The sequence below is a fragment of the Phyllopteryx taeniolatus genome, chromosome 14, assembly GCF_024500385.1.
Source record: "Phyllopteryx taeniolatus isolate TA_2022b chromosome 14, UOR_Ptae_1.2, whole genome shotgun sequence".
NCBI lineage: Eukaryota > Metazoa > Chordata > Actinopteri > Syngnathiformes > Syngnathidae > Phyllopteryx > Phyllopteryx taeniolatus.
In genome coordinates this window covers 9,897,587-9,918,665 of record NC_084515.1, presented here as the reverse complement: position 1 = coordinate 9,918,665, position 21,079 = coordinate 9,897,587, and the positions used below count along the sequence as shown (strand labels likewise).

Here is a 21,079-nt window from a genome sequence, read left to right as displayed (position 1 = left end):
AGCGCTCGGCGGCGGCCTCTTCATTGGCGATAAGCCCCCCTAAAGCCATTATTTATGAAATGATTCATTATTATTTGCCTGTAGCGGGGGGTGTGGGGGGGGGGGGGGGGGTTCTGTATAGGCGTGTGGAGGGGGGAAAAAAAGAATGTAATGTAATGTAACAACGTGTCACGTGAGGTAGTATACTGTAACGGTGGCTATCAAGGTGTTGTATTTATTTCATTTTTTTTTTCCTCGACAAGAAACAAAAAAGACCGAGTTCGATTTTAAGTCTGATAGGGTCATATATCCTAAAATCAGATAAAAAAGACGCTTTATCCTCTCTTCCCACCCTAAAAAGATCAATGTCTTTTCATCCATATCCCATACAGTGATGGAGCTCCAATTATCACACAGATGCTTCCGTAATGGCTCATTGATGCAATTCCTCCAGGAACATAAATAATTATTATGAGACATCTAAATAAAAAATAAACCATAGAATGAATTTACATGCAGATGCACCCTTGATTGGCACGATATCTTATTTGTGTGTGCACAACACGCGCGCGCGCGCGCACACACACACACACACACACATATATATATATATATATATATATATATAGCATAGCAATGATGTTACAAGTCCCCAAATAAATTAAATATTAAAGGCTCTAAAATTCAATATATATATATATATATAATGATTTATGACGGCTCATTGACACATTTCTTTTCATATTATCATGTATATGGTTATATACTGCCATAAAGACATAAAAATAAATAAATATTAGGATAGACAGGCTGTTATTTAGATATGAGCCTCCAAAATGAAAATTAAACATCATAAAAATATAAAATTTTAAAATAGGCTCCACTATAATTGAGACGCCTCCTGAACTGCCAATTGACACAATTCCTTGAAAACAAACACAACAGGCACCAAAATAATAATAATAATAATTATTATTATTATTATAAAACGGTCAATGTTTTTTTTTTTTATCCACGAGGTACTGAGGAAGAAATACAATAAAAAATAAGATTGAAATAAATAGATAAAAAATAAATAGTCATTGGGTTGAGGGCCTGTAGGGTGGTGGCGGTTCCCCGGGGGGGAGCATGGTCGGGGGAGATAAAGTGGGGGCTATCTGCTTGTGGTCACACACACATCAGATAAATAAATAAAAGGAGCAGCATTAACGGTGACACGCTATCATGACTCGCAGCAACTCCCAAAACAGTGGCAGGTAATAACGGACGTATCATTAAGAACGGATTTCTGTCAACTAATTTAATTGTGTTAAATGCAACACAACGTGCACAGTTCTTCCACTTGGTGCAAACTGCACGGTAGACGTCGTCAGATTGGTATCAGCGCCGTATGGATTGTGTCTTCTCGTGTCCAGACGGATGTTTGCAAAGCACAACGGTCAGTCACGATGTCTGCTGCGTGCAGGCAACGTGCAGTCACGACCGCAGTGCTCAAGCATCGAGTCACGACCGTCATCCTGCATCCTGCACTGCATGTGCTTCAGGATCTAAAACGTACACGTAAGAAAACACACTCAAATTCTTCATCGTTATGCTCTAGGTCAATACTTTTTTTTGTTCCAACCTTAATCATATTTTACCGTGGCACACCACCAGACAAAAAGTGCATTCAGTTTCCTCACAAATGTATTTACTGTGTGAAACCTGTTAAGTTGAACACGAAGCTTTTATTCTGCTGTAAAAGTAGTGCATACGCAGTGGAAGAGCATTTCATTATTCTGCCTGTCACGTGTCATCAGGGGCGTTTCTAGACTACCTTGGGGCACCAGGCAAACAAACAAACAAAAAACAGGACAATAGAAAAGCAAATATATTTTTATTAGATAACTGACATATAGGATGAACAACAAATAACTAGCAACACTGAAAGCAAACATGACATACATTGTCTAAATAACTTGAAAAAATATACCTGAAATGTGCAAAATGATTACAAATTACAAGTAGGTAGTAGGGTGCTCCCTTAGGGAGATTCCTAAATCCATTGCAATGTTTAGAAAGGTTTCAGGTTGAGTTGTTGAAATGGAACAAAATGTGCCCTCTCTCAGGGCCCCCTGAGTAGCCACCAGTATCAGTTATTAGGGGCCCTCATTAGGGAGATTCCTGAGTCCGCCATAGAGCTGACGAGTTGTGTCATTGATATGGAGCAATATTGGCCGTCTGTCGGGGCCACCTTCAGCTCAGAGCCGGAGGCAAATGTCCGGTTTGCCTGCCCTTTCGCAGCATCTCTGCCTGTCACTATATGTCGCTGGCCTAGATAGATGTACAAAGATACATTATTTGGGTTAAATACTAAATCATAATTTCTATGAAAATGATTCGGTTAAGTGGATGCATGACCGTTTCACTGTGCAATTATGCAGTCAAATACTGTCATTTCACTAAATATAATCTTTATTTTGCAATAGATCCAATATGGCACATGCTTGCAAAGGAAAATACAGTATAGGGCAGGGGTGTCAAACTCATTTTTGTCACGGGCCACAATGTAGTTATGACTTCCCTCGGTTATGACTGTGAACCCATATAAATGAATTATCATCTCATATAATTACATATACCCAACAAATTGATGGATAACTAGATTTGAAATTAGAACCCAATAAAAACATGTTTTTTTAACTATTAATAAATGTCTTTGAAAAGAGGTATTGGCAACAAAAAAAAAATGCAATTTCGCACCGTTATTATAAGTGAAGACAATTTTCAATTTTGATATCCGCAAAAAACATGAAGTCGACGCACATGATTTGCTTTCGCGGGCCACATAAAATGATGTGACGGGCCAGATCTGGCCCCCATGCCACCAATTTGACACCTGTGGTATCGGGTATGACTTCACCCCTGGGTTTATACACATTAAATAGTTGAGCATTGCTTGATAATTGTTTTGCTTGATAATAGTCAGTGTGAACTCCTAATAACATCAAATGATGAACATTTAAATCCAAGCAGCATATTACGCTAGTGGTTAGCATGCCTGCCTCACAGTCTAGAAATTCCGAGTTCGATTTCACCTGTGTGCAGTTGTATGCTCTCCTCCTGCTGATGTGGGTTTTCTCGGGGTACTCTGGTTTCCTCTCACATTCCAAAACCATGACTGGTAGGTTCATAAAAGACTTTTAATTTCTCCCCCTTCTGCCAGTCCTAAACTGTATAGCATATGGTGACATTTGAAACAATAGATAACTATAAATAAAGTGTGGCAGTATGCTTGCGCTTGCCAAACAGTCCGCCAACACATGCTGCTGCAGGCGACCTTTGCAAATCATTGCTGTTTATTATTCATTTACAGTTCATAGAGTTTATAGAGTTTTCAGATCTTATTTCGAACAAAATTGAGAAACCCCATATTAGGGTATTCGGATTAAAGCATTCCTGATCATGATAACAGTACATAAATATAGATGCTGCATTTTAATATTTATATTGTGTTGTCCATCGTTCCTGCAGGTAAATGATTGTTGGCCCTTTGGATTAAATATGAACATATACACCTCTCACCTGTGGTACATCAATAATGTACACAATACTGTACAGTGAATCCCTGCTATTGGACCAAGCCCTGCTGTGACTAATTGACGCCACCCCAAAAGCCCTACTTTAAATGAAGCTCCTCAACTGACTTCAACATTCAGTACTTTTTGGTCAGTTGTAGTCAGTGTACCGGCTGGCTTGCCTCGCCATGTGTCCCCGCCGTTCAGCGCGGGCTGCGTCGGGCCGGCATGATCCGAAGAGAGGCGACACTTTCCTGGGTCATGAGCCGGGTCATGTGCTCCAGACTCAGTCCCGCCACCACTTCTCCATTCACCTGTAGAATCTCATCACCCACGCCCAGGAGACCCACGTAGGGAACTTCACCGGTTCCATCACCCACTTTCTCTACGTAAACACCTGGAAGAACAAATTGAGAGGTACAGATAATTCTCAATCACCAGTAAAGTCAACGACAGATTAAATGACGGCATACAATCATAACAATGATTTATACTTGGTGCAAATAGTACCTGTGTCTGGTCTGCCTTTGCCCCGTGAGATGACAAAACCAAAGGGACCGTTTGGTGGTCTGATGAGCTCCAGGAGAAGAGACCCATCAGGAAAAGCCTGAGAAACCCTCCCCGCCGGTCGAACCACTCTGGAGGGGAGTATGTCTTCAACACTCAGGGTCCGATGGAGCTCCAGTTGGGGGCTGTCAGGGGTGCGGTAGAACAGGTATTTATGTTGTTTCGGTCCATGTCATTCTTAATGCAAACAGATACTCATTCAGCGCTTGTCCTCATTAGCGGCTGAGTGACAGCCTCTCCCAGCTGACTTTGGGCAAGAGGCTGGGTACACTCTATACTGGTCGGCGGCCAATCACAGGGCGCTATTGTCGCTGGCTGAAGGAAACCATGTATGTATGGTCAATTTCATATTTTTTCAAAACTCAATGCTATTGGTCTGTCCCCAAGTTGTGTGTTATTTTACACACTGCGAACCAATTTAAAGCGTTGACAAAAAATTATTAACTCTTTTGATTGCTCAACTGTCTGAGAAGTGTTGTAAAGCTCCGCCTCTTCCCTCTCCCTGCAGGAGCTGTGCGGCATTATGTCGCCTCAAGAGTGTCTGGATGTTTTTTTAGATAATAATGAGTGAAAATAGTTAAATTAAATACACTTAAGTACGGCTATTTTTGTAAAAAATTAGAGATGAGACTCGATTAAAGAATAATCTAATTAATTAGAGCCTTTGTAATCAATTCCTCTTGATTAATTGCATTTTAATCGTATCACAAAATTTTTCCTAAAAAGCAACATGGTTTAATTTAAATCTATTTTAGTGGACGACGACACACAAATAATTGATACAGAAAATAATATTCTTAACTCTGGAAAAATGTATTTAATTGCATTCCAATACAAAACAATACAAAAACTAATATAAAATATCCCTATCCAAAATTAAATAGACCTAAAGTTAAAGTGCCAATGTATGATCGTTTTTTTTTTTTTTTTTTTTATTATTATTATTTTTTTTAATGAAATTTGCCTTCCATCCGTCCTATCAACAATTTTTCATCCAATTCCTCCATTTTGGTAGCCAAGCTCTGGCGTGTGCGTCAGTGTAATGGGCGTACCAGGAAATCGCACACTGACCAAGGTTCTGCGATGTTTGGAACACAAAATGCGATTAAAATGCGTAATTTTTAAAAACTAATTAAGTTGTTTGTAATTAATTCATCGTGATTAATGTGTTAAAGTCCCACCCCTATTAAAAATGGATTGCTATAATGCTCCGGTGCAGAAGGAACTGGTCAGCCACGAAAGTAAGTGCGTATATATTAATTTCTGCCTGTGCTCATCATTTTATTTGTTGCATCAGTTATGGCTGTAAGACGTCTGAGGAAGAGTTTGGGAAGATGATGTAACCACAGTTGTTTGCTTTTGTGTAGTATACAAATATTTTTGTCGGGCCAGATTAAGCGTGAGGGCAGACTTTGACGGGGACAAAGGGCGCTAGCGCCGTGTTCTGCAATTTTAATCAATGACAGTGTAATAAATTTGTATTTTGTGGGGAATAATAGCAAGTTTGACTATTGATTTTGGGTTGGTGTTGTATTGATAATTTTGCGCAATGGCATATGATAGCCATAGAAGGTACAATATAATACCAACTTGAACGATGTAGTCTTTGGTAACTCAAGCAAGGTGCTTTTGTTAATCAAAATTGAACATCTTAATCTTCATAAAGCAAAGCAAATGTATTCATAGAGCACATTTCATACACAAGGTAACTCAATGTGCTTTACATGATTAAAAGCATTTAAAACAAAGAAAGAACGGCTTATAAACATCTCAAACAAAGAGAGAAAAAAATACAATTAAAACAGCATACAGTGCAAGAAATATAATTTAAAAAAAGAAGAGTTTTTAACCTGGACTTAAAAACATGCACACTTGGAGCTGACGTCACTTCTGTTGGCAACTTATTTCATTTGTGTGCAGCATAATAGCTAAATGCTGCTTCACCATGTTTGCTTTGGAATCTGTGCTCCACCATTTGACCTGAGTCTGTCGATCTCAGAGCCCTACTGGGTTTATATGCCATTAGCATTTCATTCATGTATTCACGACCTAAATCGTTTAGTGATTTATAGACCAGTAGCAGAACTTTACAATCTATTCTAAAGCTGACTGGAACCCAGTGTAAAGACTTTAGAATTGGAGTAATATGCTCTGACCTCTTTGTTCTAGTCAGAAGCCGAGCTGCAGCATTCTGAATGAACTGCAGCTGTTTAATGCTCTTTTGGAGGAGTCTAGTCAGAAGACCGTTACAATAGTCAAGTCTACTTGAGCTAAAAGCATGGATGAGCTTCTCCTGGTCTGCTTGACACATGCAAGCCTTCACTCTGGATATGTTCTTCAGATGGTAGAAGGCAGTTTTAGTAATCGATTTGATATGACTGTTGAAAGTCAGGTCGGAATCTATCAGAACACCAAGGTTTCGGACTTGGTCTTTGGTTTTTAAAGAGAGTGACTCCAGGTATTTATTAACAGCAATCGTCTTTTCTTTATTGCCAAAAACAATTATCTCAGTTGTGTTGTGGTTTAATTGAAGAACATTTTGCCTCATCCAGATATTTATCTGTTTTAGACAGTGAGACAACACCTCAATTGAACTGTAGCCATCTGTAGACAGTGCTAGATATAAATGTGTGTCCTCTGCATAGCTACGATAGTCAAAATTAAAGTTCTGAAGAATTTGACCCAAGGGTAGCATATACAGGCTGAATAGGAGGCAGAATTATTGATACATCTCTCACACCTTATGTCATTAGGTAGTGTAGGTGTACCTAACATTGTTATGGGTCCTAGTGTTTTTCACACCATGGTTCTCTAGTTTACTTACCTTGGCGCTAGACCATAAGGTATCTGCACCTCACCCAGGATGGTTGCACGCTCTGTTCTCCTCTCTAAACTCTGCACAGAGGAGGCTTTACGCAGTTGGGCCAGCGGCAGCGCCTAGTGGCAAAAAGACACACATTAGCATTAGTTCAACACCAGATTGTGTGGGTGTACTTAATGATTTGGCCAGTTAGTGTGATGAAACTACATTGCAAAAATTAAATCTAACCAAAATTATATTTCTCAAATCAAGGCAAAATATGCTTCTTCTTTTTTTCTTTTATCTGTCATGATTTTTATTCTTACTAGGCCGTTTTTTTGTAAGAGACCTTCCCTTACTTTGTGCTTTTTTTTTTCTTTTCTTTGAAAAGCTTAAGGTATAACTTGTTACTGTGATTCTATCACAGGTTCTATTAGCAGTTAATTACGCTTCATGACCCCGTAAATTGAATTCTGAGATGTTGTTCGAAATACATTATACACCTTTGAAGATAAGTGCTGGAAATGTGCGTATTCTATGTAGTACTCAACTGTGGCGATATAGTGTTAAACTGTTTTTAACCATCTCAGTTTTCCTGATTTTTTTGGGATATGGCTAAAACGGTGCCTAGTGATGCACTTTGGAGTCTGGCATGAGTCCCTCCCTCCCCCGCTATATAAGAACTTGAGGGCCTTTGATTGCATCAGTGGTTATCCGGTACAATTGCGACACACAGTTAGCTAGCTAGTTATGCTTACACCCCGAAAAAGCATCTGCCCTTTGGATAGGCTGCTGGCGTGGGCGCTTTAGAGTGCCGAGTTATTTGCCATGAGTTTGTGCGTGTCACTCAGATAAAGGTGAAGGAGCAAGAAGGGGGGGGGGGGGGGGGGGGGTCCGACCTGACAGCCAGTGATTGGACCAGAGCTTCAGGCTGGCGTGGCCGCTTTAGAGTGAGCGTTAAAGCGGAAGAGCAAAGGGTTAGAAAAGTCAGACATGACAGTCAGCGTGTGGACAGAGGCCTCACGCGGGTGGGGCCACTTGAGAGTGCCTCATTGTCACAAATTTTGCAGGGTTTTTAACAACACTTGTCTGTGGTGTGTAAATTTCAGAAGACATTTATTTGCACTTTACAGGGACTTTAATAGATTCCTCATAATTTTGCTTTTTTTCTTCTTTTTTTTAAGACCAGTTTTTGCAGCACAAACAGTGGTTATATAGGTGTAGTAGGTACAGTGGCACTAAGCACCCGTGTTGCTCACTGTGTGCAGGGTCTGCAGCGAGGGCGTCCTCTGTATGCGGATGGTGGGATGCAGTCTGCGCGTGGGGCTCGGGGACACGGTGTTGGACCTGGTGGCGGGTATGCTGAGCTGTTCCATGCTACTGGAGCGGCCTCCCTTCACAAGTCTGCCTACGCTGTTCAGGCCGATGGAGGAAAAGAAGCGACGCAAGAAAAGCTTCGGCCGCCCATCCAGCTTCCTGCAAAAGCACAGGTATACATTATCCATCCATTTTCTGAGCCGCTTATCCTCACAAGGGTCGCGGGAGTGCTGGAGCCTATCCCAGCTATCATCGGGCAGGAGGCGGGGTACACCCTGAACCGGTTGCCAGCCAATCGCAGGGCACATATAAACAAACAACCATTTGCACTCACTTTCACACCTACGGGCAATTTAGACTTGTCAATTAACCTCACATACCATGATTTTGGGATGTGGGGGGAAACCGGAGTGCCCGGAGAAAACCTACGCAGGCACGGGGAGAACATGCAAACTCCACACAGGCGGGGCTGGTGATTGAACCCCGGCCCTCAGAACTGTGAGGCAGACGCTCTAACCAGTCGTCCACCGTGCAGCCGGTATACATTATGTCATACAACAAAAAAACAAAAAAATGCCTTTAATGTGGTACAATTCGAGAGTTCAAGTAAACATTTTCTGTAAAATATTCCTTGAGTCAGACTAAACTTTGAAGGTATCATTTGTGATGGCACGAGATGGCAAAACTCACCTTTTCAATGTTTTTGTGACATGTCTAATATAAAGTACTGCTTTGGCGCCATCTTGTGGAATCTTGGGACCAAGGCACTATGTTGGAGTGAAGCGAGGAGCTTCATTCAGTCAGATCATAGCCTTGTCTAAACGGAAAAAAGTGCTTTGCCGCCATCTTTTGGTATATATAGGCAATTGCAAACTATTTTGGGTGTGTGTCAGTTAGGGATTTTCACTATTCGCACCAAGGCTCACACTTTAATAATATATTTGCTAGTAGTATCATGGTACTGTACGTCCATGATCACGGTCCGTTAGGTACTTTGGTTTTAAGTTCACAGTTCGGTTCACATTTGTTAAAGTGAGGGAACAAAATTCAACTCTTTTTTTTTTTTTTAACAGGAACAGATTTAATGACATTTAAAGTCACCCTATATATTTTGTATTTAGAAAAGGACAATATCAACAGTTTATCTTGAAGAATGCAGACAAGTACAACAATAAACGTTTGAAGAGCCAATTATTATGATATAAATGGGATAAATGAATTCACACACGGATTGTGTTCAATTTTGGAGGTTCCATTGCGCCTTTCTTAATTAATTCTGCAAGTGCATTTCATTTCCAGAAGAGGGCAGCATTTCTTTGACTACATGAACCTTGCTTTTTACAATGGCATCCTGTTGACAGCATGTCAAGGGTTGTAACCTCCTCTGGAGTAGCTTCGGGAACACTGTCATTGGGAGGGCTTTACTATTCTCCATTTTCCCCATCAGAGGCAATTTAAATTTGTATTAAATCCTCTATAATGACTCTTGAATGTTATGACACTTTACTGGTAAGTTAAATGTTTGTACTGTATGTGTATGTCTGTTTTTAGAACTGGAAGGCAGGTTGTATGTAAGGTGTAATCTCTGACAAAAAGGTGTCGGTGTCTCGGCTCACCTGGACCCATCTGAGCTGTCCTCCCATACGCCCTCAGCTTTGAGATGCTCGGCTCTCAACAGCTCAGCTCTGAGATCCTCAGCCCGAGACAAGGCCAGGCTCCGCATAGCGGGGTGGAACTCTGACCCGGAACCGCTGTCTGCACTCACTGGTCAAAGAATAGGAAAGAGAGGTTAAGATTGCATTGAATCATACCATCTCTAGACAGATCAAACTTAAAATCCTTACAATAGCTTTGCAGTTGGGACACTGCATTGTATTGGAATTTGTTATTTTTTTTCAGAAAAGGTAGAATCGGGAATCTTAAGCTGTTCAAAAAATAGCAGGTTTTGCTTTTGCTTTCCTGTGAATCACATATTTAGTCGTATAACCTGTTCCTCAGAACATCTTTACATCGGTGTTGGATGGGGTTGACTAACTTTTGGAAACTGAAAAGTGCTATTCCAGCTCAGAATGACTATATTGTACAAACCCCAAGATAATAGTATTCTTTTCTCAACGTGAGATAAAAGCCAAACGTTTGTTGAAACTATTTGATTGAATCTTGGAAAACAGCTCCCCATTCCTGTACGTAAAACCGCAACAATATATACGGATTGAAAAAATCAGATATTACCTCCCTGGCATTGCAACGGGAGTATTTTTAGATACAGCATGGAAGCGTGCGCATGTTTTGTCTGTTGAGTCCTGCACACTCAACAATTTTGTTATCCTTTGCAATTGGATTTGTAGTCTGGAAGGGATGTATGCAGTGTCAGAGCAAGCAGTCTATCGATTTCTAATGGTATTAAACACAGAATGTCCCAGGAAGTTTAAATCAATGGTGAAAATGTTTTTTTTTTTTGTTTTTTTTTGAGGTAGCATCAGTACACTATACATTGCTCACTGGTATTCCGTTGGAGCCCGACCAGTTAGATTCAGTTTCTACTCTTTAGCCGACAAATATAAGAATATGCGACACACACACTGATTTTGAATGAATGTCCTTCAAGTGTAGGTGTAATTGTACACTACTCCCTAAAAATGTAAAGCCTGAGCGAAGGGAGAAATGACTAAATGGCAAAGGAGATTTGAACCGTTCCTTTCGTTGATTATTATGGGTTACTCGCCTATGGACGAACTAATGGCTGTTAGAAAACTGCAGTTGTTTGTTTACATTGAAACTTGTGTGTGTGATGTCGTGCACGCTGTGATTGTGAGATTACAATTTAACAACGTGTTAAAAGCACAAGTTCTTAACTGTGTGAGCCATGCAATTCTGTATTCATGTGCACTCACCCGTTCCATCTAGACTTGCGTCCCAGACATCAGCAGCTGGCATGTCTGGGTTGAGTCGAGCAGGGGAGTACCTCAGCGTGGAGGGCCTTATGCATGCCGCTGGGTTGCTTATCGCTGGGGCTCCTTGCACTACAGACCCAGGTGACTCCCTTCTTGCCTCTGGACAATCGAAGAGGGCCAAATTCTGAGGCCCAACTTCACCTCCCTGGCTGGAAGCAATCTGGAACTGCACGGTCGACTGACCCGCGGCGGAGCGGTTCCTCGAGCTTGACTTGAGAGCAGACTTGATAGGCAGGGTGGGCGCTTCCCTCACTCCACCGGAGGCACCCAGCAAACGTGGCTCTAGCATCACAGGGCTGTCTGGTGCAAAGGAAACAGCTCTGCTCAGGTTGACTCTGTTCCTGGGGTTGGAGTTACGCCTCTGAGCCCAGGATGGACCATAAGGACCGTTTCCAGACTCCAGTCGACTCTCTCCTTTCCTGCTCCTTCTCCTGAGCTTCCCAAACCCTGATGATTTCCAGCCTGTGCTGCTTTCTTTATTCTCCCCCAAAACGAAGGCTCCCGCAAATGTGACCGTCAGAGGAGCTTTAGGGCGGGTGCTGACTTCCGGTTTGGTCGGAGGCACCCAACAAGGAACCGTTCTGCCCCTCGTGTCCGCTTGGTTTCCAGTCTGTTGTGACTCGATGATCTGTTGATCTGTTAGTGAGAAGACCGGCTGAGGTTCCCTCACGACAGAACCGCATGCTTCGCATTTCTTCACCAGGACTATAATCTCTCTGATCACCGTCGTGGTTTCGGCATTGACACCCATTTCTTGCTTCAGTAGAGGAGCCATCGAGACACTCCTGGGACTCCTCCTCTCTGAACCACTACTGCTGGAATCCGTATTGCTGTCCCTGTTTTTAGATTTGGGCACAGCAGGTCGGCCACGCTGTCGCACCCTGTCCAAGTACCGAGACTCTGCTTCTCTCTCTGATTCGTCCTCAAAGCGTACCCGAGTAGGTGAGCAGCCGTACCGTCTGGATCGAACGGCCTGATCCCCAGGTGATGTGTCTCCTTGATCAGGGACAAGGAGGGGACCAGATGCACTTTGAGCTATGTGAGCCTCTTTGGCTTGAATGGCTTTCTGCACCGATGCTGGGTTGTGATCCTCGACTTGCTGCTTCTTACTGCAATAGGTAAACCAGTGACATGGATGATCACAAAAGTGAATACAGTTCTAGTTGCAGTTTCTAGGACACAGTCAACTTACACAGTGGATCTGGGATCAGAATGGGAGCGTCTGCTGGGACGGTCACCTTTGACATGGTTGGAGCGAGCCTTGAGCCGCGCTCGCTCCAGGAGACGCTTGGCTTGCTCGTGTCTTGGGCTCAGAGGGAGTTCATCATCGCTGATTACCAGGAGCGATCTAAACATCGACATTGATAGACACGAGATACAAGAAATCTGATTGGTTAAGGAAAAAGTCTCATTGCTAATATATAAGTTAAATGGGCTAGCACTACTCATTCTAGTTGATTGTGTTGATTGTAATGGGAGCACAGAGGCTGAAATCCGATTGGAGAAAAAAAATCTAACACCCACATACACGAACCTTAGAACCGAACTACTACTTTAGCGTGGTCATAATCACACATTTCCTCATAAAATCACATAAGAGCCACAATTGATGAATGAAATGCTTCTGCGTAGCGGCATACAGTATCCAACCACATCAAATTCCGTAGATTGACTGAATGAAGAGTGAATGAAGCTTCCAGAAGCTGTTTTATGCAATACCATAGATAGGCCGGGGCATGGCACTGGCGTAAAGCGGCAAAGCCACACGTCATCTATCCATTCCTCCTCCTTATGGCCCACAGCTAAGCTGCTCTCCATTGTGCTTCATCGTCTGTACTCATCTTTATCCCCTGGCCCAGCGATAAAGATAGCATGATACACTCACCATGTGGATTATCCTTGTCATGGACACACTGGGATTCATTCGCCAATGTGTATGAAGGGGAGAACATACTGTTTTTCACTAGATTAAAGTTTGCCGTGGCAATGTTTTCATCCCAACCAACATTGACAAACATGGAATGGCAAGGTGCCTGTTTTGGTCAACCATCTGTTCCAGTCTACAAATTCTAATCACCATTACAATAATACCCTCACTAATAATGATAATGGCTGCAAAAATGTCACCTTTGTTGGAATTGAAGTGGGAGATTAATGATTCAAGTAGTCGGATAAGCCTAACACCGAAATGCGGTATTTTTTAAGCTAACATTCACCTTGAGTTTGTCCGATTTAATTTGAGACAAATTGCTTTTAATGTGTAAAAACTGCAAGTCATGATGTAATAAGTGGGTGGCGATGTTTACAATTGCAGCGATGCCAAAAGTCCTCGCACTCTGTGCTTAAGTAGAAAAAAAAAGTCAATGTTATGGGTGGCAGGGAGTTCCAGAGTTTGGGAGCAGAGTGTTTGAAAGCTCTGCTTCCCACGGTGCTGAGGCGAACGGTGCACAGTAAGATGAAGAGAAGAGGAGGATTGGAGGGAGCGAACAGAAGTGGCGATATGGAGAAGGTCGGACAGATAAGGAGGACCGAGGTTATGAATTGCCATGAATGTGTTTAAAAGAAATGTGAATTGAATTCGGTATGTAACTGGGAGCCAATGGAGTTGCTGTAAAATGGGGGTGATATGGCAATAATGGGTGTTTTGAGAATCAGACGGGCTGCAGTTTTGAACCAGCTGGAGCTTACAGAGTGATTTTGTAGGAAGACAGAAGAGAATTACAGGGAAGCGATGCGGGGAAGTGATGAGGCTGTGGACGAGAATAGCAGTAGCGTGGGGGGTGAGGGAGGGACGGAGCGGGTTGAAATTGCGAAGGTAAAATTATGACGACTGGGCAATGTTATTTATAAGAGTGAAACGAGAGAGCTGTCGAAGAGAACACCCAGACTCTTAACCTGAAGGGAAGGGCAGACTGAGGAATTGTCAATTGCGAGGGAGAAACTGTCAACTTTGGGTTGGGTGGTTTTGGTGCTGATGTGGAGAAATTCAGTTTTATTGCTGTCGAGTTTCAACAAATTCAGTTCAGTTCAGTTTATTTTTGAAAGGGGACAATGCAATTTCATAAAACACATGAAGTACACATGGTTAAAAAAGCCAGAATTAGCCAGAAGGCTAGTTTTCATCTGTAGTCCCCTGGCCATGATGTAAAAAAGCAGTAAAATACATCTACAAGACAATATAATACAGGATACATAATCAAACTATACTATTAAGAGAGAATAAAACCATAATTTTTTTGATCATAACAAAAAGACAACATAACATACTTGTCTTTTAGTGTTGGCAGCTATAGGTGTTAACTAGCCACATTTTCAGTTTTTTTGTGAAGGCCTTGTATGTTGTAAGCAGTTTAACCTCCTTAGGTACTGAGTTCCACTCACCAGCGCTCCTCACTGACCAGGCTGACTTACTGAAAGTGCTCCTGCGCAGAGGAATGAGACAGTCACCTCTGACAGAGCCTCGAGTGACACGCTCAGAGCTGTTTCTTTGGCTGATGAACTCAGCCAGAGGAGCTGGGGCCAAATCATGCAGTACTTTATAAATCAAATTTAAATCTGCAAATATGTGAAGACGGTCCCAGTTTAAAAGACTGTATTTTTTTTAAATTGCACAGTGATGATAGTGCCTTGGTTTTTTATCCATCACTTTAATTACTTGTTTGTACAAAACTTCCAATGGTTTTTTTGCATTCTGACCAGCCTGGGACCAACTGGTTATGCAATAGTTAAAGTGACTAAGAATCATCGAATGCAGGTAAATTTTTGCAGCTTCAGTTGACATTTAATTCCGAATTGCACGAAAATTTGCGAGGTTTAATTTGATATTTTTACACAATTTGTCAATATGGGCTTTAAAGGAAAGCTGTGAATCAATTATTAACCCAAGATATTTGTATTGGCTGACAATTTGCATTTTTTCTCCATTAACAAGTATGTCGGGGTCAGGTGATACTCTATTTGTTTTAGTGAGATACATGCCTACAGTTTTAGAAACGTTTAGCTGTAGACAGCACTCCTGCAACCAAGTTGTGACACAGGACATTGTATTAGTGAGTTTAGCAGCAACAGTATCTTTGGAGCGACCATGAACAAAGAAAACTGTGTCGTCTGCATACATTACGCACTCTGCTTCAGAGCAAACAGTGGGCAAATCGTTGATATAAAGACTAAATAAAAGGGGGCCCAATATTGATCCCTGAGGGACTCCAGAGGTTAGCCTAAGAGACTCTGATCTGCAGTTGTTAACTGATACAGATTGTGTTCGGTCATGCAGATATGATTCAATCCAGCTCACAGCTTTGCGAGAGAAGTTAAATTTTGAGAGCTTGGTAAGAAGAACAGAGTGATTTACTGTATCAAAAGCTTTCCTGAGGTCCAAGAACACCGCCCCTACAACTCCACCCTTGTCGAGAGAAGATTTTATTTTCTCAATGAAGAGGCATGTAGCCATTTCAGTGGAATGCTTGGATCTGAAACCAAACTGCATGGCGTGGAGAGAGGGGGAGCTGCTGATTAAATAATGGACAATCTGCTCTGACACCCATTTTTCTGCAACTTTGGAAATGGCCGGAAGAATGCTTATAGGTCGGTAGTTATTCAGAGAAGTTGAGTCACCGGATTTAAAAACAGGGGTAACAATAGCAGATTTCCAGGCCTTTGGAAAGTGACCAGATGAAATTGAAAGATTAATGATTGAGGCAATAGGAGGAGCAAGAGTTGGAAGTGAACCAGGATTAGATTTCTGAAAGACATGAGGTAAGGGAAGAGGAATGAATTATTGAACATAGTTGACCAGAAATGTAGAGAACGGAGCCCTGAAGTAACTGGGGAGGGATCGGATTTAAAAAATTTGAGCTGAATAAACAGTGAGTGGCCTGAGAGATACAGTAGATGTGAAACCAGTGAAGGGGTGGATGTGAGATAACAATGGCGAGGAGTCTCTTGTCGAGGATGGAAAAAAGACCAGACTGTGGCGGGGACGGAAGCCGGACTGGAAGGGCTCGTAGAGACACTTAAGGGTAAGGTGAGCGTGAAGTTGAGAGGCAACTATTTTTTTCCAGAATCGTGCCGATGTAAGGCAAGTTCGAAATGGGGCCTAAGTTATTAAAATTGGTGTGATCTGAGACAGTTTTTTTTTTTTTTTTCAAGATACGAGCAGCGGCTGCAATTTTGAAAAAGGAAGGTCACGGAGGAGAGGATGACGGCAGTTCTGACAAGAAGTTCAAGAGCTTCAACAGCGGCTGACTTTACTTACTCTTCAGGTTGAAAAGGGTAATATATATTTTGCCAAAGTAAGGGAGTAGAAAAGTCCTTGATTCATCTTCAAACATAGACAGTGAAAGTAAATCGTCAGAAAAATAAATATTCAAGTAAAGTTCCAATACCTGAACAATCTACCTAAGTACAGTAACAAACCTACTTCCTACCACTGTCCATTAATGACAGAAAAAGTAGGAAAAGAAATCAAAGAGAAATGTCACCATCAGTCACTGAGTGTGTGCATGTAGAAGGCATATTTAATATTATTATCGAGTGTGAATCATACCCTGGAAAAAAAACAAAAAACATCAGTCGTCATCAACATTTTGGTTTTCTTTGGCACACAATATTTAGAACAAATCTGACTAACACAATCTGAAGTGTGATGTTCCTGTTATGAGAAGAGGCTATAAATACACCACATGAGTCGTGCCACACTTTCTATGCTACAAAATGAATGAACTCTATGCTCACCTCAAATAGGGCTCAAGCTCCTTAAGAATGATTGAGTCTTCTGAACTGCCGTGAGCACCCTGATCTGCCAGAAATACAAAAAGAGATGTGTACGTTGATTTGAGTTTTTATTACTATACAGTGTACATTTTATGCCAGTGATCCCCAAAGTGTGGAACACAGGCTCCCTCTAGTGTCATGCGACAGAATTACTGAATTAAATGTTCAAATTGTTACTACAGTGGTTTAAACTTTTTTTTTTTTTTTTAAATCCAGTAAAGTACATTTGTGAAGCACAGTTCAGTTGTATTTAACTCTAAAGGCATGTAACATTTTAGAACTTTCTTTTCAAACATTTATTTCGGTACAGTTTTAATGTAGCTTGTGTGCAATACATTTTAAGTACATAGTTTTTTTGGTTTTTTTGTTCAAACATATTTTTTCCAATTCGAAACATACTGTAGATACAGTATGTTTTATTAAAACATAACTCAATGAATATTTCCTGCAAATCAATGTGACTTTTGCTGTTGCCTTACAAACAAGTCCGGAAATGCACAGCTTCACCTTGGCAAGTGGCACTCTCTTATCATTTTTGCAACAAAGTCAGTTCCTTTTCGTTTTTATGACTACCATCCTCGAAAAGGATTGCTCGTGAAGATTTGTTTTAACAAACGGTATGACTCAAAGGGCTTTCTGAGCAATAAAAGGCATGTCTTGACCTTCGTCTGAACAACGGAGAATGACTGACTGACTCAACCCCTGGGATTAGATCGGAACCGCGTTAAGAAACACTTGCTTAGACAAATGCAGCACTCCACAATTACTTTTTTGTATTTCAGTTCTTTTTATTTATTTATTATTATTATTTGTATTTTGTTTTAGCTCTGCGCTTCTTCATGCTACTTTAGTTGGATATTGTAGTCCAGCAAAGTGATTACTGTACTATAAGTGGTGTAGTATTACAATTTCATACTGTACTGTACATAATAAAGCTTTTATTACCAGTCGAGTTCACAATGAATCAGTTTGGCTTTTCCTCTCATTCTAAAATTGACATATACAGTACAATAAAAACATTACATATTCTAAACAGTGATAAAGGGAGACAGAGCCGCCTCCCCCACAGCTCCTGCTTGCTAATAATAGCAACATCAACATCTCTCACATCTGCACATCTGCTCAACAGAAATGTGCCATGTTACATATTATTGCACTCTTATGCAACACTACATGCCAGTGATGACTACTTCTGGGCGTGCTGGAGCCTATCTGGGATAATTCACAAAAATTACTCCAATTGTTTTTGGAAACATTCTTTGACAAATTGCGGAAAAATATTTTCAGATTTTTACGAAACACTTGTTATACTGTATATTTATTAAATGTATATTCAGGTATGGCGGCACGGTGGCCGACTGGTTAGAGCGTCAGCCTCACAGTTCTGAGGTGCGGGGTTCAATCCCCGTCCCCGCCTGTGTGGAGTTTGCATGTTCTCCCCGTGCCTGCGTGGGTTTTCTCCGGGCACTCCGGTTTCCTCCCACATCCCAAAAACATGCATGAATTGGAGACTCTAAATTGCCCGTAGGCATGACTGTGAGTGCGAATGGTTGTTTGTTCCTATGTGCCCTGCGATTGGCTGGCAACCAGTTCAGGGTGTACCCCGCCTCCTGCCCGATGACAGCTGGGATAGGCTCCAGCACGCCCGCGACCCTAGTGAGGAGAAGCGGCTCAGAAAATGGATGGATGGATGGATATTCAGGTATTTTGTCAAATTTGATACATATGTATTTTTGAACTGTAAAACTAAATATACAAAGAAAATAAAATGAGTTAAGACAGCAGAATCAAGTTTTGTGCTGTATTTTTTTTACATTTTTGTTCCCCTCATGTTATAGCTCAGTTTACCTCAATCCAGATTGCATCAAAGGATTAACACATTTTTCACATTTTGCTTTTTCTTTGGCTTCACTGCAGCACTTATTTCAATAGGAGCAAAAATCGGCCATTTTCGTTTATAAAAACTGTATTTAAAAGAGGTAAAGTGGGTGATTTCCACTATGTAAAAGGCCTCTGATGCGAAGTAAATCACTAGTAAAAGCAACAAAGTCAAAACTACATAACATTTGCATCCTTTCTGCATTTGGTTCAGTCTTTGCCAACCTTTTTTAAACCAAGGCACATATTTTACTTACAAATGTACTTAGTGAGTGAGAAATCTGAGCCTGTTTATTAGCTGAACAAAGCTATATTTCTGAATTCTGAATGACAACAGGTAGATACACGTTAGTTTTACCTTCTGCCATCTAATGGAAGAGCATTTAATTGTTCTACATGTGGCTGGCTGGCATAGATAGATGGACAAAAGTACATTATTTGTACAAAATTGTTTTGCTGAATTAAGTGAAATTGGATAATTTCACACAGCAGAGTGGTTAGGAATCATTGATTTGGACTTGCACTTTCTCTTCAGACGTACCTTCATAATCCACTGTGTCTGTTGCATCTCCATAATGACCATCGCTGCAGTTTTGCTGTCTTTCTTTCAATTTGGCGTAGATGTCGCTTTGCCTCACTTTCTCATTCTCATCAGCACAGAGGCCCCTGCCTTGCAGAGAAGTGCACACCCCATCATGCCTGTCCACCTCACACGGATACTTCACCTCGGACGACGCCTCGGTGTCATTTCCCACAATGCCGACGAGACCTGCTGCTTTGTCCTCCCCTTGAGTGTCGTCCTTGCAGGGTAAAGCGAAGGAGACGTTATGGGGGTCCACGCCGTTTAGAAGCAACGTCTCCGGCCGGGCGACCCTCCAGAAGCCCTTTGGGGGTGCCCAGTGTCTGGATGTGAGGACGGGGGGAGGTGTTTGAGGGCTCGGGGGTGAGATGGAGCAGGAGAGCACAGGTGGTGGAGGAGGCGTGATGGGGTTGTTTTTACTACTATTGGAGTTATCAGGTAGGATGGCAGAGGGGGAACAAGGAGGTGTTTTGCTCTTTTCTTCGTCGTCTTCCTGGAGCTGCACCGGTGCGTCCACCGGTGGGCTGTGGATCTCCAACCTGACTTGCACCTCTACCTCCTCCTTTTTCTCCTCTTCGTCACTGCTGCTCAATACGCCCGACTGACAGGAAGCGGCAACAATTTGACCTTTCCCAGTAGGCTGCAGCCTGAAGGGGACATCCGGCGGCTCGACGGCATCCAGTTTCCCCCCGCCTTCCGGATAGGACGGCGGGAGAACCGGGTCGGATTTTGTTTGAAGTTCCCCCGCCACCTTCTCCTCCTCCATTGGCTGCTCATGCAAAATGAAGTCCCACTCGTGTGCTGTTGTGATGGGAAAAAAATAAAATAAATGTCACCAAATGACAAATTCCTATCTGATATGCTCAGTGAGGAGATATGAAACATGGATTCGGTCACGTTGCTTCATCCACTGACTACTTTGCAGGATAATCCTCTAGAATGAGAATAAGCAAGTGCTGCATGCAATTGATCCACTTCTCCAACAAGCAATCCCAAAATAATAAAAAGGACAAAGAATGCTTTGGAATGAAGTCATCATACACAAAATTTGATATGAACCCTGCAAACTATGTTAACGAAGTACAGCAAACAAAACAGGAACGCCATGCTATTTTATCAATGAGGAAAATTACCGTAATATTCTGATAGAGTCACACTGAAATCTCAGGTCCAAGAGTGGATTGCAAAAACATTCCTCCAGTGTTTCTTCCACTTCCATGACGTGCGCATCCACTGGCTGGCTGCAACCGGCCGAACCAGGTCGGTCCCTCTGGCGTGATTGGTGCGGTAATCCCACCCTCAGAAATTATCACAGCGGGATTACAGCAGACCCCCCCCCCCCCAAAAAAAAATATCCGATTTAATTTCACCCTTTCCTCGCGTAGCAGCTTTTGCGAGCGGAGCTCCTCTGTTGCGTAACGCGTGATCCGCACATTGATATGTCAATGAGGATTAAATAACAAAAAGAAGGGATAGTTGTCAGCTCTTTAATCCGTAGGGTGTAAAATAATCGAAAAACAAGACAAGAATGCGTGCGTCTAATTTGTTGTAACAGCTGATCCCAATCCATATGCATCCCTCCCTCTCTTTTTTTTTCATATCTAATTTGTCATATGCGTGCACACACACGCACGCGCATGTGTGTGCGTGTGGTTGTGCACGGGCATCTCCAGTT

The 21,079-nt window shown here is 42.0% G+C and overlaps 1 protein-coding gene across 3 annotated transcripts; it reads right to left on the bottom strand.

Moving 5' to 3' along the window:
- Window positions 1-1,840: 1,840 nt before the first annotated feature.
- On the bottom strand, window positions 1,841-20,989 carry LOC133488516 (uncharacterized). Of its 3 annotated transcripts, XM_061796460.1 has the most exons (11): window positions 20,538-20,989; window positions 19,366-20,205; window positions 16,908-16,971; window positions 12,367-12,522; window positions 11,115-12,283; window positions 9,837-9,984; window positions 8,163-8,379; window positions 6,928-7,040; window positions 4,047-4,228; window positions 3,719-3,933; window positions 1,841-2,292 (listed from the first exon to the last, which is right to left on the bottom strand). In XM_061796460.1, the coding sequence occupies exons 2-10, from the start codon at window positions 20,168-20,170 to the stop codon at window positions 3,740-3,742; spliced, it is 3,048 nt and encodes a 1,015-aa protein (XP_061652444.1). In that variant the 5' UTR covers window positions 20,171-20,205; window positions 20,538-20,989; the 3' UTR covers window positions 1,841-2,292; window positions 3,719-3,739. The 3 variants fall into 3 exon arrangements, 2 of the variants coding, with proteins under 2 accessions (XP_061652444.1, XP_061652443.1); XM_061796459.1 differs by having other exon boundaries at window positions 1,841-3,933; XR_009791673.1 differs by lacking the exons at window positions 1,841-2,292; window positions 3,719-3,933 and having other exon boundaries at window positions 4,094-4,228; window positions 8,150-8,379.
- Window positions 20,990-21,079: the final 90 nt, after the last annotated feature.

What these genes read in the sequence shown, in the direction of transcription:
- LOC133488516 (XM_061796459.1), bottom strand. Translation starts at nt 20,170, where the DNA reads ATGGAGGAGGAGAAGGTGGCGGGGGAACTTCAAACAAAATCCGACCCG. An exon ending in CGCAAGTCTAGATGGAACGG is followed by an intron (nt 9,985 to 11,114) that starts GTGAGTGCACAT and finishes TTCTTTGACCAG; the next exon opens with TGAGTGCAGACAGCGGTTCC. An exon ending in CCTTATGGTCTAGCGCCAAG is followed by an intron (nt 4,229 to 6,927) that starts GTAAGTAAACTA and finishes CACCCCTGACAG; the next exon opens with CCCCCAACTGGAGCTCCATC.